We start from the raw sequence: 18908 nt of genomic DNA on the forward strand, positions 1-18908 counted from the left end.
GACCGGAGGACAAACCAGGCAGGAAAGCTTCTATGCCATTGCGGAGTAGGGAGAGGGAGGCAGGCGTCTGGGCTTCACAGGACAAATTCCTGCAGGGCCACCCGGAACAGTGGGACGTGGAAAGGTGTCTAATAAACAAGCTTCGTTAGTGCGATTCCTCTCTCTGCCACATGTAGTTTTACTGCCAATCTTTAATCACGTTTTTCTACCCGAATTTCCTTAGACAGGGAAAGGCAAGGGTCAAAGTTCCTTTCTGAGTCTTTTGTTTCTTAAAAATAACCAGCTGGACAGCATACGGAATGTAGTTAGTAATATTATAATAACTATGTACAGTGTCAGATGGGTACTAGATTTATTGGGGTGATCACTTTATGAGTTATATAGATGTCTAATCACTATGTTGTACACCTGAAACTAATATAATATTATTGTATACCACTGTAATTGAAAAATAAAGAAATTATTAAAAAAAGGAATCATGCTTCTAGGAATGGTCATATACAAAAAAAAAAAAGCATTTCAATATAAAAAAAAATAACCAGCTTAAAATAATCAATATCTCCAAATGGCGTATTTTGAAGCTCTGCTTCCCCTCACCCCTCACGACATTAGATTAGTAAAGGGGTTTTGCTGTGTATTCTGTGCCAGTCCCTGTCTCAAGTGACGTCAATAAATATATGACTAAGCATGTCTCTGTCGTCACTAAGTGCTTCTTAAAACATCAGTTTCCACCCACACTTCTGGGTCATTTCCTGTAAAGTCTTCCCCAAATGCTTCTGCTCCTGGGATTTCTTCCTTCTCTTCCCCACTCTGCCCAAGAGCCAGGTCCTTGCAGAGCAGTAGCAAGGACAGTGCGGGTGGATGGCTTTTGAGTTGTGCTCTCGGGAGCAGGCGTGGCATAGAGGATGGGGACTGTGGAGCCCAAAAGCCTGGGTTCAAATCCAGGCTCTGCTATGGGCTGGTGAATTGTGCCTTAGTTTCCCCACTGTAAGATGGAGACACAGCAGAAATGATTTCTCATGATCGTTGGGAGTGCCACATTTGTTGATATCCGTCAACTGCTCAACTGCCTGTCACAGTGTCCAGGACGCAGGGAGTGGCAGTGAACATCAGGCACATCTCATGCCCTCCGACACAGTCAACTTTTGCAAGGAGACACTGGACGCAGAGAGGGAGGCTCCAGGGGTCTGTGATCACCATGACCGTCGACTGCCTTGGGATGGCAGAAGAGGTATCTTTCTTCCAGTTGCAACTTCCCTTCATAGGAAGGGTGAAAGGGAGCACGTTACAGCCTTCAGCTCGAATCCAGCTTCGCCGCTGGGCACCCCCCTTGCTGCCCCTTCACGGGCATCATAGAGACTTTCCTGGGTGAATTCTTATTCATGGAGAACTCGTCCTGCTGTCGTATAGTGTCTGTGTGTGTGTGTATACACACACACACACACAAACACACACACACACATATATATATATATATATATACATACACATGTATATATATATGTATTTTTTACTTATTTGTTTTGTTTCCTGTCTGTTTTCACCCACGAGAATGCAAAACCCCAGACACAGAACTTATTGTCTCTTTTGTTCACTGCTCTATTCCCAGGGTCTAAAACAGTAACTGGCACATAGTAGGTGTTCAGCAAATCTGTGTTGAAGTAGAGAATGTGTGTGCCCAATAGCCTTGCGCATCGCCCACGTAATGGCTGTCCACACACTTTAATGTAAGCATTTGTCCAATATCCATCTCCCCTGCAAGTCTGTGAGCCCCACGAGGGCGGGTGCCTGTCAGGTTTCCCCCTCAACTCTCAGAATCTTTCAGAACACCTGACCCAGTGTAAGATGTTCGATTAAAGATCCCCTCTCTTTAATATTTTTGGCTTGCGTGTCCCCAGGCAAGTCAGCATTTATTTCTTCAGGAGCCAAGTCCACTGTTGGGGAGGACTTGGGTAAATCTTCCAGAATATAGCTATTACTCAATCTTTAATTCAAAACAATGGAGAGGTATTATGCATGGCAGGCTGCCCCAGCCGTGGGGTGCACCTTCTGCAGCTCCTTCCTTTTGAATAAGAGAAGCAGTGTCCACAGACCCAATAGGCAGGCAGAGCAGGGTGGGGAGGGGTTGCAGAGGGTTGAGAGGGGCCGGCGGGACATGGGATGCTGCGTGCTGGCGGCCTGTGGAGGAGGGATGTGGGAAGGGCCAGAACAGGCATGGGGTCAGGGTGCTCCTCAAAATGCAGCACCTTCCCACCAGCACCTCATCCTGGTTTCGCCTCCCTCGGTCTTACCCAGGCCTGGTTGTCAGGTGATGTCCCCATTCATCACTTTGTCCACTTCCACACCTGCTCATGAGCCTACAGATACTCCCCACTGTCTGCAGGGCCAAGTTCACAGCCTTTGCCTTGGCGTTCAGAGCCGCTGACATTTACTTCCAAATAGCTCTCCAGTGTTGCCTTTCACTGTGACCTACATCAACCTGCTCTTGCTGCGAGACCAGTTTTCTCTTGTCGCATCAGAATATACCTTTTCCTTTCCTTTTTCTTTGCCCACAGCACATCTCCTTCCCCCTTCCCCCAGCCGTCTTACCCTCTTGCCCTTCATTTAAGGCCTACCTGGTTTTCGAGATCCAACTCAGGTCTCACCTACTTGGGGTGGGTGCTGGGGAATGGGATTCGACCACTGATGCTTTCTGTTGTGACTTTTCCCTAGGCGTGGACCAACTACAGCCTCCCTTTAGGTCCTGGCACCGACATCATTGTAAGGATGGGTATTGTCACACACATGTGGCTAAGTTGGCCTCTCTCTGTGTTTCTTCACTAGTTTCAGGCAGATGCCTCTTTTAAGACTGGAGGGGCACACTGGTGAGTGTGGGGAACTCCGACCTCTGAAGGACGCTCCATTGCAATTAAATCCTGCTCCAATTTATCCCACCAATCAAGCATTTGGCCTACACTCATTGCCACTGGCCATGATGACCTTCCTACTTCCTTTGATCTTGGGGCTGCCCTTGGGCATGTGATCGCCCACGGTGGGTTGGCTGATGTTGCACTGGCACATCCTCTCATGCCTTCTCTCACGGAGCACCGTGTCGAGGCCTTGCCCAGGCACCTGTCTTCTCTCAAGGTGATCTAGACCCCGATGTCTGGGCAATGCCATTTCAGGATGACCTCGCTCTGCTGTACAGCTGACATCAGCCGTTGTGAAGACTTGCGGGAGAGACACTTATTCTTCCTGATGTCCTTTGTGCCTTTCCCTGGGACCTTTACCTAAAGACAGTCGGGGAACATCAGCAGTGGTGGCAGTGGTGGTGGACATCTCCCGACCAGCTTTCTAACCACAGCCAACACCAGATTCACGGAGATTGTCGAGCGAGTGGCTGAAATGGAGTCGACGCTTTTTGTAAGCATTGCTCCTCAGTGTTCACAAAATCCAAGGTCAGCTTTATTAGGATTTTTGCACACTGGTTCTCAGCAGCACACAGTGCAGGCTGGGGCCGGCCTTCCTGTCTGTGGGGCGGGGGAGAGACAAGAACAGACACCCCTTGGCCTCCCACCATGTCACCCTGCAACTGGGTTGACGACTTTTCCCAAAAAGAGTAAGCTCTGGGTAGTCACCTCCCAGAGGAGCAGCAGGAAAGGCCTGTTGAAATGTGCTCGGGGGGCCGATGTCATGTTCAGAGACCGCGGTTGGGATACGAGAGCCGAGGCGGCCCCGGCCTCGGTTCCCCGCTCACTCATGTCCACTGTGGCCTTGTGCGGCACCTAAGAGGAGGGAAGAGGGGCACAGAGGGCATCAGCTCAGGGGGCTTCAAAGGGCAGATTCTGCCTCGTGCGACTCTGAGGAGCAGGCGGTCAGAGTCACCCTGTCAAACCTCACAGGCTCCGCCTTCCTCCAGCCTTCATTTTATTTTCCCCCCATCCCTATTTCTCCCCTCCCGTACCCTGGGGGCTCACTCCGAGGGTGCATTTGCTCTCTGATGGGGAGACAGATGAGCCTCAGCAGGGCTGAGGGCCACCCGAGCATGCACCAGGCTGCAAAACCCAACAGCAGCTTTTGGGAGCATTTCTCAAGCAGCCAGGCGCACGTGGCACCAGCCTGAGTGCCGTTTTCTGCTGCGAGCCCCACTTACCCTCTGCGCACCTCGGTTTTCTCATCCTTAAAATGGCTCGCTCATCCTAAACCAATGGTTTTCTAATGAGCTCAGTGGAAAAAGAGTTAAAAACCTTTGGCCTCGACGATCCCTTTCATTTCTAAAAAGCTCTATGGAGAGAGAAATCTAGCATTTAAGGTCACTGTGAAAGAGAAGTTCTTTGAAAGGCAAAGTAATTTTTCTTTTCCTTCTTGTTCGCCCTCTCCATCATGGGTGCGCACGCACGCACATGCACACGCACACGTACACACGTGCACACACACGAGATCACTTCTCGGTTGCCTTGGTTTAGCACCCCACATTTCAAGTAAAAGACAGAAAACTTTCCTTATGAAATTCCTAGCAGGGACTCAAATAACAATTACCGACTATTCCAAAACGGAAAGGATAACTAAAGGCCAGGGAAGGGGCTTTGCTGCCTTCCATCCTGTGGAAAATGGCTTTATTCTCCCCTTCCTGTTAGGGGGTTATTGGTCCTAGCTCATGCTCTGTCATTAGCGATGCCTCCTGCCAGAGGAGAACACAGGTCGACCCCGCTGACGTCTGTTTTGACTGCGGAACTTATTTTAGTCAGTGACATGTGAACGGCCTTGACATAGGCCATGTGTGAAGAGAAGTGCTAAGAGCCAGGGCACATTTTCTTCTGCTTTTTTCCCACTGTTATGGGAATGGTGTGTCCCAAATAGGAGCCTCTCCTTTAACCTACATCCTGGGAAGAAGCCAGGTTAAGCAGATCTGGAGCCAAATGGTAGTGACATGCCTCTCACCTGTAAAATGAACAGGAAATAAGCTTCTATCACGGTAAGGGACTGAGATCCTGGGGTTGTTACTGCAGCGAGGCTGATGGATACACCTAGTGTTCACGCCCCCACTACTCTTTATAGCTCTGACACGGGCAGATAGTTTCACTGCCCGTTCTAGAAGGAAGTATAAGGAGTGTACACAGAGTTAGCCCCAAACCTGGGGAAATTCTGGCTCCGTGGATGACCTTGAATACATGTCTGCTCTATTCAGGACTCTGTGTCTCTGCTCTGAAGATTATAGAGAGAGGTGGAAACGGAGCTACCCATGAACAGAAATCTTATAAATGAATCAGAATAGGAAAAAGAAAGGGGAATATGACTTGCAAATATCCACTTTATGTCAAAGGAAAAAGACCCCACACACATATCCACATTCACCACCTTACCCTGGAGATGGTTTTGTTGGGCAGCCCAGTGATTCCTGATAAGTCCGCTTCTAGGTTGAATATGTCAGCGAGACCCATAAGGGGAAGTATTTCTTCCAGGTTATATGCTCCAGAAATGGAAAACCTCGGCAAATGCAAGTCCAGCAGGCTGGAGAGAGAGTCAGACAGAGATGGGGTGCTGTCTTGGTATCTGGGGTGCTGCCGCCCTGTTTGTCGGCAGCCTGAGCTTTGGGAAAGAGAGGCGTTTCCCAGAATAAGGAGTACCAGCCTTCCCACGACACCAGCTACTGTGCCAGAACATTCCGCGGTCCAGAGCCCCCTTCTCTTCAGACCTCTTGTGACCTCTTTGCAGACCCCCTCAGCCCTCTTGTGTCCGGATCTGAGAAGACCCCTGGCACGGCCATCTGCCTTCCCCTTCGGCACACCGATGGAGGGCTTTCTAGATACCCGGCGCTGGACTGGGGTGTTTACGAGGCTTACTTAGCTGATGGCGTCTACGTGATGACCACGGAGGGTGAATATTGCTTACATTTTCCCACCTTCATGTCTGATTTATCGGCAAGTTCTGTTGGCCTAACTTCTGAACCATATCCTAAAGCCACCCGTTGGCAACCCCTTGACACAAGCTGCCGTCACCTCTTGCCTGTCTGAGCTTCAGGGATCCGATGAGAGATGGTTTGTGTGAAGTGTGAGCACAGATCCACGGGAAAGCCCTCTCTCCTGTCGCTGGCATGCACGACCAGCAGCCCCCGCATGCCCGGGGGCGAGTTTGCAAGTTTCCTTTGACACAGAGCAAATCTGTCCTTTTCTTCTTGGGATTCTATTTCTTTTCTTTCTTTCTTTTTTTTTTTTTTCCATTTGCTTAGTGGTTATTTGCGTATCTTTTTTTTTTTATAGCATTTTATTTTATGAGTAGTTTCAAGTATACAATACGTTGGTTAGACATTTGTACAGTTTATGAAATGATCCCCCTGATGACTCTGTCTTCCCTCTGGCTCTCCACACAGTCATTACCCTACTGCTGACTGCGTTCCCTCTGCCGTGCTCCCCATCCCCGTGACCATCTATCAACTACTAATTTGTGCTTCTTTAACCCTTCACCCCCTTCTCGCAGCCCCCGACTCCCCTCCCCTCTGACCATCACCAGATTGTCCTCTATATTTGTGAGTCTGTTTTTGATTAGTTTGTTCTTTTTGCGATATTTATCTTTCTCTGTCTGACTTTTTTCACTCCGTGTAATAAACTCTAGGTCCATCCATGTCATTGCAAATGGTAGGATTTCATTTTTTTAATGGTTGAGTAATATTCCATTATGTATATGAATCACATACACATATGAACCATAACTTCTTTATCTAGTCATCCGCTGATAGGAATCTAGGTTCTTCTGAATTATTGTTGGACAGTACTAAGGCACCTGCAAGCTTGGCTGGTTAATAACCAACTTGGAAATGTCTATCTCTAATGAATTCTGATTGGAGACCCTAATTCAGGTTAGGGGATCATTGCCAATTTAACTCCTGGGGATAGCAGAGGGGTCCAGATACCTAAGTGAAGGGGGAGGCTATTGGAAGTTGGGGGTTAAACTGTGACAAGGAGGAAGCAGAGGTGGAGGACAGGCAGCACGGGAGGCCCAGCCCCTGCCACTGAGGGACTTTGAGTAGAGTCTAGTGGAAGGATACCTGGTGGACAGCCCCACGTGCAGCAGGTGTGCGACCAGTGTAAGCGAAGGATGAGCAGTTCCTGGGAAGCGTGGTCTCTCGGGCAAGCTAACCTTCCACACAGCCCCACGGAGGGAGAGATGGCCATCTGAAATTTTCATGTCTAAAACCCATTAAAATGCTGCTATGGTATTATAACGCTGACAGAAGAAACAGTAATGGGAAGCATCTCATCTGAGATTTATAAAAGTAACTTGGGTTGTTTTTGCTTCTTGAAGGTCAAAGTGAGAGGTCAAAACAGACCCTTCCTGAAGGAAAATCTATTGGTCTAGAAGATTCTATCGACTTCCTCCTGAGAGGGGGAAGAGGCAGGCTCACCCCAAGGAGCCTGAGGCTATGGGGCTGGAATCAGAAACCGACCAGTGCTATGTGCACTCATAGGTTCAGAAAACGGGGTGCTCCCTTTGATCCTGGCCTCTGTCCTTGACCTAGTTCTTTTATTTGGTACTTGAATCTTTGCCCAAACACGAAACGGCCTTTTCTATCCCTGATACCTCAGTGCGGTCGGGGCGCTGAGAGAAAGCTCCTGTGGGTATGAGGGTGACTGGCGCCGATCAAGTGGTGGTGGGTTAAAGAGGGCCATCAAGGTTCAGCCCGTATCCCTTCCCCTCACATCGGGGTAGGTTCTGTGACTACTCTGACCAAGAGGATATGGCAGAAGTGACACTTCCAAGGCCAGCCTAAGAGGAGTTTTCACTTCCTGTCTTTTGGAACACTCCTTCCTGGAATCCTGATCTGCATATAACAATATCGACTATGCTGAGCTGCTGTGCAGAAGACCAGGGATGCTTCGCGGAGATGCTGCGTGGACAGAGTGATGCTCGCTCAGCTCTTAGCTACGCCAAGCGCCCGGCCCAGGCACCAGACATCTGCATGGAGGAGCCCTCAATGCTCCAGCCCTGACCACCATCTGACACCAACACAAGAAAGACCCTAAGTCAGAGCTGCCGAGCTAGGCTTGCCCTCACGCAGAATTGAGAGAGATAAAGTATATTTTCTTCAAGTTATTGCATTTGGGGGTGGTTTGTTATGTAGCAATTGATAATTAAAACTCAAGGCCGGATTTCATCCCAGAGCACCCCATAGAGGAAGATATACCCCCAAGAAGGGGTTGGCTCGTGAAGGGGATGTCGGCAAACCAGAAAAAACTGAAACTACTATGAGAAAACCACAAACCGAAAAGCAACTGAGATAGAAGGGCGTAGGATTGAGGTGCCATAAAACTGGCGCTTTGATTTTACAGTGCTCTTCTTGATATTTAATTTCTTTAAGAAATGTTTTAATTAAAAACGATGCACTTTTAAGAAATAGACACTGTTTGTGGGCGTCATAATCGTCCTTGATCTGATTTTTATGTCTTCACTGAATTACCTTCTCATAGTAAGTTATTATTTGGAGAAAGGGAGAAGCAAGAAGAAAGGAGCTTAGGCAGAAGGACCCCTGGGGAAGGATGATGATGCTCGATGCCCAGTGAGCACTTCTCATGCACCAGGTAGCTCTCCTGGCTCTCTGTATGCATTAACTCGATTAAGCCTCCAAGCAACCCAAGGTAGTGGTTATTATGGCCTCATTTTACAGTTGAGGGAATCTGAGGCCCACAAGGTAAGAAAATTGCCCAAGATTACACATTCGGTTAGGGGCAGGATGGTCAGCCTAACCTGGGGGGTGGGCTCGCGCAGTTGGAGTTGACAAGGGCTGCTCAGCTTCCTGAACAAGGTCTGCCCCCCAGACTTCTTCCGCTCTGACACTTACCTGGGCAGGAACAGTTGGCTCCATTTTCTCAGGGTTTCTGGCTGTAGAGAGGCCTCTATCTGCTGCATCTTCCCTGAGTCAGGGAGGACCAGCAGGGTCCGGGCGTTGCCGCTGTATTCGATCTGGAGGACGGTGCAAGCCATCTCTTGGTCATAGAGGAACCTGTGCATTTCCTTTTGGTGCATCATGGGGATACGGACGGTGGTCCTCTCATCCACAAAGAAGCTTGCTTGCTTCTGGGTCTGGTAACGATCGAAAGGATGCTTCCACTTGGCTTAGGACACAAAACCCATAAAACCGTGAGAGCACAATTCAGGAGAGCAGCCATGCTGGTGTGCTGACTTCCTCTTGGGAAGATAAGTATGAGGCAGAGAAGTAGCATGGATACAGAATCGAGAGGCCAGAATTTAAGTCTGGTTCAGCCACTAGAGGAAGCCCCTGGAGTTCGAGCTCTAATGGCCTATGATTTTTTTCTACTTCAGAGCAACGTATTTCAATTTACCAAGCCCCTTCCATGTGTGAGGCGTTATCTCTTTATTGTCATCAAAATTAACATTAAACAAATATTACGATCTCCATTCAGAGATGAGAAATTGGATCTCTATGAATTTATGGACACATTCCAGACTGTCAGAGCCGTTAAGTGGCAGAGCAGGGACTGGGGGCCTGACTGGTTCCACAGCTCGGGTTCTTGGCAAACACCGAGGCAACCCCTCTCTGCTAAGCTGCCTCTAGACAATGACCACCTTGTACAGAGAAGCTAGAGAGCGACCCTCTACTGCCTGGCTCCCCAATACTCAGACCGGAAAAAAAGAAAGAATTCAGTTAATAAAATATATAATGCAAAAACTCATGAAGGCATAGTTAGAAATGCGGAATTCGGTGGTCATAGTCTTGTCCACGTGTGTGGTATCTCCTCTTTCTACTTATAATCTCCACCTGAACCACTTCCCTACTTGGCCTCCTGAAAGCACTGGCCTTGGTGATGGGAAGGCCTGGCTCATCCTGTCTCTTGCGTCCATACCCAATCAATGACCAAGTATTGCTGATTCTACCTCCCAAGCCACAGCTCTGTTCAGGCCACCATCTCACTTACTTTGGACCACTTCAGGGACATCCCAGCTTGTCTCTGCTCTGTCACTCTGACTCGCCTTCAAACCATTTTCCAAATTCCAACCAGACTGATTTTTGTACAACTTATGTGGTCATGTCGCTTCTCTGCTTCAAGCTTGTTGGTAGTCCTGGGGTCCTAGCTCCTGCTTATCTTGTCATGGCGGCTCTCAGCTCTCGCCTGACCCCAAGAATTCCCCTATGGGTCCTATGTCTCAGTCAGACTAAATTTGTTTCATTTGCCTGAAAATGCAGTGGTATTTCTTTTGCTTGAATTTTGCACATTCTGTTGTTTCAATCTGAACCACCTTCTGTCCACTTCTGCAGCTTCCTCACCTGAGCAAATCCAATTGGTTCTTTACATCTCAACATAGATTCTTTCTCTCCCAGGAAGCCTTCCCTCATTCCCCAAGTCTGGTAAGTGTCTCTTTTACGAGCTCCAGGGCAGCCACATCTCCTCGGGCAGAACATCACTTGCTTGCTGTGTTGTAATTGCTTTTTACTTATTTAAAACTCACACGGGACTGTGAGCTACATAGGGTGGGAAAACTGTATCTGGTTCATAAATTTCCCCAAGAGGCTAGCACAGTTCCTGTGATGTAGTCAGTATGTAATATACGCTCTTGAATGAATGAGTGAGTAATATTCCTAGAGGCCTCGAACATGGGACCTAAGTTAACTTGACATCATTTATTCAGCAAACTGTAAAACATGCTTAGCCCTGTGTTGGACTCTGAAGAATCAAAAATGATTAAGATTCAAAAACAAGAAGCGAAGCTTCTAGAAACAAACCCAAAATGCACATCTCTGATCTGGAACTAACATCTGGCTCGTGGGTTATTAGAATCAGATACAGCTCTTAGGGGATGGTGTTTAATATCTTCTCAAGAGAAATTGATAAAATGCAGGAACCGAGCTCTCTGCAAATAGTCAGGAGCTATGAAAGGCAATCTCTTCCTTATCTGGGAAGCCTGGATTGAAAAGCTCTGCCCAGCAGCCCAGAGATGAGACAGACAGGTCACCACATTTCCAAGGCCAGAGGGCGAGAGTCACCTACTTTATGTTCTTTGTTCTCATAGCTCATTCGGTAAGGGGAACTCTCCTACCCAGGAATTACTATAGAACCAGTGAAACCAGTAGGACTAGGATAGAGGAAAAATGTGAATTTGTCCCCTGCAGACATTTTCCCAACAGGCCATAAGAATCACATACACATACACAATTTCAAAGCTGAAAATCTCAATCCTCTCCTGAAGTCAATAGAAGCAACAAAACCAAGAATTCACAGTTCAAGATCCCCAGATAATAGAATAATCTGAAAGATATGTCTTTGAAGTATGTTTTAAAAAAAGAAGGAATAAAATTCATAAGCAGAGAGCAGGTCATTATGAGAAAATAATAGGTAGATCTGAGAAAAATTGGAATTCTTAAAATGAAAATATAGTCAGTAAAACTGAAAACTCAGTAGATGGGTTAAATAATAAGTTAGACGTGGCTTAAGATAGAATTAGTAGATGGAAGCTAGAGCTGAAGAAATCACCCAGATGGAATCATGGAGAGATAAAGAGATATTTTCCTGGGTCAGGAAATATAAAAGATGAGCCCGGAGCGTCTTGTGGTGCCAGAAAGTAGGATATGGGGGCACTTCAAAGGGACATGGGAACCACCGGGAAGAGTTTTCAATGGCCAACTTTGGAAAAATTTGAGCAACACAGTAAAGTAGTATAGGATTATAATCCAAAGTATAAAATACACATCCACAGCTTTAAACTTATAGAAGTAAATTATTGAATAAATAAATGTGGGAGAAGAAACAAATCTCCCATGTAGGTGAATTCCCAATAATTAATGTTGGTCCTCCCTCGAGGAGATGAAGCCTAGCTCCCCCCTCCACAGTGTGGGATGTACTTAGTGACTTCCTTCAAAGGACACAGTGTAGAAAGGGGGGAAAGGGTAACTTTACAGTGGAGAAATCTGACAAACATTACCTCTGCCAGGTGATCAAGGTCAATACCAACAGTGTAAAGTCATGCTGATGATATGTATCCTTGGCATGATGGGATGAGAATGGCACTTTACCCCTATGCTTTTGCTCCCCAAGTCCCATAACCTCCAGTCATAATCGTGGGAAAAACATCAAACAAATCTTAACTGAGGGATATTCTACAAAATACCTGGCTAGTACTCCTCACAATTGTCAAGGTCATTAAAAGCAAGGGAAGTCTGAGAAACTGACACAGCCGAGAGGAGCCTATCATGACATGATGACTAAATGCAATGCAGATCTTGGATGGGATCCTGGAATAGAGAAAAATATTAGATAAAAACTGAAAAGATTTGAATGAAGTATGAACTTTAAAAAAGTAAAAATAAATGGAGGACCTCATTTTCCTAGTAGCATATGTATAGATATATATATGCTACTAACTCAGGAAATACCTAAAGTAAAAAAAAAAAAAAAAAAAAAAAAGTGTGACATGTTCAATGCAACGGTCAAAATAAGCTATTAATATAAATTAAGATGTGATAATGACACAAAAACGTAAGTCCAAAATAATACATACAGTACGATACCATTTGTGTAAGATTTGAAGATGCGGCAACTGTATTACATATGATTATGTGTATATACTTAATGTACTAATGGTGTATACACATGGATGAGAAGCGTACCCATCAACCTTAGGAGAGTAGTTGTCTCTGGGGAGGCATGAAAGGAGAGAAATGGGACCAGAAAAGCATTAAAAAGAAATTGAACTTTTTCTGCAGTGTCATATTAAAAAAAAAAAATCTGAAGCAAATGGCAAAATGTTAACAGGTCTTCATTCTTGGTGGGTGGAGTGTATGGTGGTTTTATGTTATTCTCTATATTTCTTCATGCTTGAAGTAGATAACAATATAAAAGTAGATAACAATATAATATAGGGAAAAAGCGAGAATAAAAATCGAATAGAAAAAAATGGCAAGAGAGACCAAATATTGATAAATCAAGAAGCAGCGATATAAGAGCATCAGTTAAATATATGGAGGTGACGACCAGAAGAAATAGCTATAAGACTTCAGGACAGGTGCCTTTTAGGGGCAGGGCTGGAGATGGCGGAGGCAGCAGTGATTGTGCACAAGCCAGTGCTCACCTTTGAAGAAGATGAAGTTCAAGAGAACCATGAGCGTGTCTTCGGTGAACTCCTGCAGGCAGTCCGCCACTTGCCCGTATGTCTGCTTCCTCACGTACTCATTAATCCGCCTTCCAGTGGTAGCAGAATCGGTGAAGTTAGCGGAAAAAGCAAACGCTCCATACAGCTCCCTGATGTTATCCAAAAATTGCTGCCGGGGCTTTAGCTGCTTGTCCAGGAACAGGGAGTTGCCCACTTTCAGTTCAAGTTTAGGGCTGGGCAGGTCAAGGGTGTGGATGAGGCTCTGGAAGCCTCGGTGGATGTCGGCTTGCGGGGTCTCTGTGAGGTTGAAGCCGAGACCCTCCAGGATCTGAGTCGAAGTGTCAGCTCGGGCCCCGAGGGAGAGCAGGGCCAGGGTGGTAGAGATGCTCACGGGGGAGAAGAGGATGTTTCCTGGGGTTTCAGCTGCCAGCTGCTTATACAAACGCAAAGCAAAGTCGGTAATGGCGGGTGTGACTTTGTGGTAGGCGGGGGCTGATTCCGAGAACTGACCGCTGTGTGTTTGAGACACCCCCACACTCTTATCTCCATGGGCAGGAAAGGGCTGACAGTAGACGGAGGCCAAGATTCCTGCTCCCAGCAGGCACAACCACGCTGGCCCCATCCTCTGAAAACAAGACATTGAACATGTCACTCTTCTTCATAAATATCTTCATGGCTCACGGCTCCCCATTGCTTACACAGCAAACCTCATATCCAGCCTGTACCCCACAGAGGTGTCATGAGAGGCACTACAGAGGGTGAGGTGGAAGGTCAGCAAGCAGGGCTCCAGACACTACCTGCAAGGCTCCAGCCAGAGCACCAGCCCTTGATCTGCTTTACATATTGATACGTCTGCAAGATTTTGTCGAGAAAAGGACTCTGGGCTATAAAAAAACCCTTCTATGGTCTATTCTCCCTCCCTCCCTCCCGCCCTCCTTTCTTCCCTCCCTTCCATCATTCCTTCCTCCCTTCCTTTTTCTTTTTCTTTCTAGTCATTCTTTCAATCATCTATTAACTTTCAGGGATTGGGGTGACGCTCAATATTCTGGAGCAGATATCCAGGACTCTGTGACAATGTGTGATGCTGGGCTCCCCTTGCACCCAGCTGTGGCCATTAACTACCATCTGGCCAACTGGAGGGTGATGTGTGCAGCTCCTGGGACAGGCTCCCCCAGAGAGAGGAGCGCACTCTGATCTGTGGTCTCCCATTAGCTGGGGTGTGGGCATGGTGATCAGCCACGGGGACCTTGTCGGGGAGGGCGGCCCACGCAGGGTGGCAAAGCCAGAGGATGGGTGGAGCCTGGAGGTAGAGATGAGAGAGAGAGAGAGCAGCTCTGCCTCCATCAAGCCTGTTATCTTGAGTACCTCTTGTCACATGCAGTGGCTGAAATCAATGTATTAGTTGGTACAGCAGCCTGGGAAAAATTTCTGTTATGGGTTGAATTGTGTCCACTCCAAATTCATATGCTGATCTTCTGTATCAGGGTGTGGTCTTGTTTGGAAATAGGGTCATTGAGTTGTAATTAGTTAAGATGAAGTTATACAAACGCAAAGCAAAGTCGGTAATGGCGGGTGTGACTTTGTGGTAGGCGGGGGCTGATTCCTGCTCCCAGCAGCCACAACCACGTGCAAAATTATGATCTCTCCCGCGCTACATGACTGGTGTCCTTATAAAAAAGAGACAATTTGAACACAAACACGCACTCAGGGAGGATGCCACGTGAGATGAAGGCAGAGATCTACAAACCCAGGCTCGTCAAAGATTTTCAGCAAAGCCCCAGCAGCTAGGGGACAGGCCTGGAGCAGATTCTCCCTCATGGCCTCAGAAGCACCTAGCTCTGCGGACACCTTGACCTTGCAATTCTGGTCACTAGCACTGTGAGACGATGCCTTTCTGTCATTTAAGCCCCCAGCCTGCTGTGCTAATACGACAGCTCTTGTGCTTTAAGTTGCATGTGCCGGAACCTTGGATCACCTCTGGAGGGTCAGATCGGTGCAGGGCAGACGACCCTTTGCTCCAGGCCTGGAATTTAGCTCCAGCTGGAGGTGAAACAGCAGTGTAGATGCGTGTCTCTGCTCTCTCTGCCCGGGTGTGGCATCCCCTTCCCATCTGAGGTCCCCGCACACACATCCCACGTGCTCACAGAGCACACGCCGCCACAATGCCACTCAGAACCCCTCCCCCAATGTCCCCAGTAAGGAGAGTACTGTCCCCCTGCTTCCTTCAAAACCGACTCCCGCTGTCGTGTTCCTCAGTGGCTGCCAGATCCTTGTTCCTCTGTCCTGGCGATGTTTGTGCCTTAATCAGCAGCGTGAACACTTTTTGCCCAAACCGGTGGTCTCTGAACCAATTACAAATGCCGTGGTAGCGCGGGAGAGATCATAATTTTGCAGATGGTTCACAGGGCCTGGTGTCCTAAATACCCTGCCAAACCTCAAAGGCCACTTGTCAGGAGGGACGAGTGTAACCTCATTATCAGTTATGTCGAAACTCATTTGCTGGTCAAAGTACTGTGGGCAGTTCCCCAAGGTCCTGTCCTGCCTCCCTCTGCCACAGCCCGCTGTGGGCTCGCTTAGTGACAATTTCCATTCACGCCGAATATTCTTTTGAAGGGGAATTTAGAAGAAGCAGAAAACTTTAAAAATTGATCTGCCCCTGGGGGAAAATAAATACGACCATGACAAAACTATTTCCGGATTATTCTTTTTATCCTGCTGCACCCAGAGCATTCCAAGACTTGCAGAAGGATCCGTTTCTCAAAGAGGATTGCATTGTACGTCAGGGGCCTGGGTTCGCATCAAGGCTCTCTCTGCAGCAGCTCACTGCGATGCCATGCAAAGGAACCTCCCTGGATCGCAGTGTCCCATTTGCAAAATGCAAATGATAATGCCTACCTTCCAGGGGTGGGGTCACTTAAGGATTACAAGACCTACCAGCACCTGGCACAGGGAAAGTATGCAGTGTTAATTTTCACCCCCTTCTACTGAAGCTGGTGTAAGTTATACTCTATTTATTTATTTCTTCCTTTTCCAGAAAGATCCCAGAGGAATAATTAAGAACGCCATTAATTAATTATAATATTCCCATGTACTCTTTATTTTGGGGTGAGGATGTTAGATACATTGTATCACTGGTTCCCAGCCAGAGGTGTTCTAAAATGCAGGAGGAGGGGCGGGTGTGAAGAGGGGGATGGTATTCTGGGTCATCTCAGAGACTGGAGAAGGGGGCGCTACTGGAGTTTAGTGGGAGAGAGAAGGCTCTGGAAATGTCAGAACAGTCCCATGCGATAAAGAATGGTTCTGCCCAGAGGCCAGCAGTGCCCCGGCTCAGGAACGCTCGCTTCAGGTCATTAAACTGAATCCCTACGAGAACCTGAAGGCACAGGCATTATCATCCCTGTGGTACATATGGGGAGACCGACCGACTCAGGGTCAAGACGAGGGCCTGCGAAGCGGCAGGAGCGTGAATCAAAGTCCGGACCAGCGCTCCGGAGCACGGCCTGTTTCACACAGCAGAGTTTTTCGTAAATTTGCTATAACCAAGTTATCATTTTGCTTTGGGTTGTATTCTGTTTTTTTTTTGTTTTGTTTTGTTTTGTTTTGTCTAACTGCTGGGAATACTGGGAGTTCTCTCCAAGTTTTTTAAAGTCCAAGTTTTTCATGAGAGGTTATTTATAACTTGGAGTTCCTACTTCAAACCTTAGAATCAGAACATCGTGACATTTTTACTTTAGGGGATTCAGTTCTCCCGTTCTCGCTGCCAAAGTGAGAGAGAGAGAGAGAGAAAGAGAGAGAGAGAGAGACAGAGAGACAGAGAGACAGAGAGAGACAGAGACAGAGACAGAGACAGAGACAGAGACAGAGGCAGAGACACTGCCACCTCTGCCTTCTGCCTTCATTTCCGGCAGAAGCTGGTACTCACGGCAAGGTGTTGGGTCTTCAGCAAGGCCTCACCTCCTACCCACAAGAAAGTATTTGAAGATTACAGCAGCAGAGTCAATATTTGTCAGGTCAGTTCTCGGAACCAGTATGAAGATAATGCGCAGCAAACAGGAAGGGACCTTTTTTCAAAGTATCTGTCCTGCCTGCCTGTCCTACAAACGGTGAATTGTGATTTTGGACCCAGCTGGATTTAAGGAGATTCTGATATTGGCGATGCAGGCAGGGGGTCGTGATGCGGATGTTGCTGATCCATTATGGGTGTTCTATGTGTTCTAGCCAGTGGCCTCTAAAAATCACCCTCACAATAAGAACGCAAATGTTAACTGAACCTATTGTGGTTATCACTGTACACTATGTCAAACCATCCTGCTGTAGACCTTAAACTGATATAGTGATGCGTGCCTATTATTTATCAATAAAACTGGGGGAAAAAAGAATGTGAGAGAGGCACAATCATTCTTACTTTATAGATGGGAAACTGGGGCTCTGCTCACTCCATGGGGAGTGGGGTCACACTCAGAAGATAGATCTGTGCCCCCAGCTGAAGTCCTTCCCACCACACCATTCGGTGTTCTATTGATACTGTAAATAAATATAGTCTGTATACAGAAGAAAGACTAGAAGGAAATTCAGAAAACAGAGCAAAATCTCTCCTGTATTGAAAGCCTCACGAAGTGGGATCATTGACTCGTGTTCACCCATGTATCGCTCAAGATCTCGAATGAAGCCTGGAACTGAATGAATATTTATTATGAGCGAATCTTTAGGTGATGGAGTCGAGGTGACTTTTATGTTCTTTGTTGATGTTCGTATTTGCCTGATAATTAGCTCACAAAGAGCACGTATCTTATTTATAACAAAAAGCAATAAAGCATTGTTAAAAATAGAATTATTTAATCATACACGTAAGACAAAATAAAAGCGTGTCCTGATTGGTACAATGGTTGTAATCCAGAGGCACTTTTAAAACATGAAGGCTCCCAGGAGGCTGAATCTGATTCTGCAGTAGGTGGGGCTGGAGGTGGCTCTGGCCAGACTCGTGTGTGAGGCACAACACAGGCCCCGGCTGGGGAGATTCAATCAGTGTGTGCTGGAAAGGTGAAGGACAAGGACAGTGGGCCCAGGCACTGATGAGGTCTGCCACACCCACCAACAGAGAGTCTACCCCTGGGTCCAGAACAGCGCCGAGAACCTTCTGGGTGTTTTATAAGGACACATTTGCAGTGTGAACAAACAAGAGAATTGGTCAGAGTTCCTTTCTCACGTAAGAGGGATCCAGTTCACTCTTGACTTGCACATAAATTACCTGGCTCTTTGCAGCGATGTTTCACGTGCTGGAGGACGAAGAATCAGCTTGGGAGGCATGCAGTTGGGGTTCTACCCCAGACCCGGCCACCGTTGAGTGCATCTCATAGAGCTGTGGTGGGAGCTAAATGCGACTGTGCATAGGTGATGTCAATGCAGTGTCTGGCCCAGGCCAAGAAGAGAGAGGAAAGAGAGCGAGAAAGAGAGTTTTTAAGGAGTTTGGATCACATGGTTACGGAGGATGGCAAGTCCAAAATCCTATAGTGGGCTAAGAGGCTGGAGACCCAGAAGAGCAGAGGACGTGTATGTGCTGTTTGAGTGCCACGGCCATCTACTGGAGAATTCGCTCTTGTTCGGGGGAGGTCAGTCGTGGGTCTATTAAGACCTTCAACTGATTGGACGAAGCCCACCCATATGATGGAGGACAGTCAGCTTTACTTAAAGTCCACCACGGACTTTGCTGTGTCTATAGAATCGAGCTGGGTGCCTACTGCTTCTCAGTTTTTTCCCCGGTCTCTTTCTTACATGTGCCAATAATCTCGTTTCATGGAACAATGTCCACCTGCCTTCAGCATGTCGAG

General features: G+C 47.3%; 1 protein-coding gene across 2 annotated transcripts; it reads right to left on the bottom strand.

The window, feature by feature from the left end:
• Positions 1 to 1522: 1522 nt before the first annotated feature.
• Positions 1523 to 17140, bottom strand: SERPINA11 (serpin family A member 11). Of its 2 annotated transcripts, none has more exons than XM_039884116.1 (5): positions 14446 to 14615; positions 13060 to 13705; positions 8816 to 9089; positions 5343 to 5490; positions 1523 to 3764 (listed from the first exon to the last, which is right to left on the bottom strand). In XM_039884116.1, the coding sequence occupies exons 2-5, from the start codon at positions 13700 to 13702 to the stop codon at positions 3561 to 3563; spliced, it is 1269 nt and encodes a 422-aa protein (XP_039740050.1). In that variant the 5' UTR covers positions 13703 to 13705; positions 14446 to 14615; the 3' UTR covers positions 1523 to 3560. The 2 variants fall into 2 exon arrangements, with proteins under 2 accessions (XP_039740050.1, XP_039740049.1); XM_039884115.1 differs by lacking the exon at positions 14446 to 14615 and adding an exon at positions 17003 to 17140 and having other exon boundaries at positions 1524 to 3764.
• Positions 17141 to 18908: the final 1768 nt, after the last annotated feature.

This window comes from Pteropus medius, unplaced genomic scaffold (genome assembly GCF_902729225.1).
Source record: "Pteropus medius unplaced genomic scaffold, Ma_sr-lr_union100, whole genome shotgun sequence".
In the NCBI taxonomy this organism is placed as follows: domain Eukaryota; kingdom Metazoa; phylum Chordata; class Mammalia; order Chiroptera; family Pteropodidae; genus Pteropus; species Pteropus medius.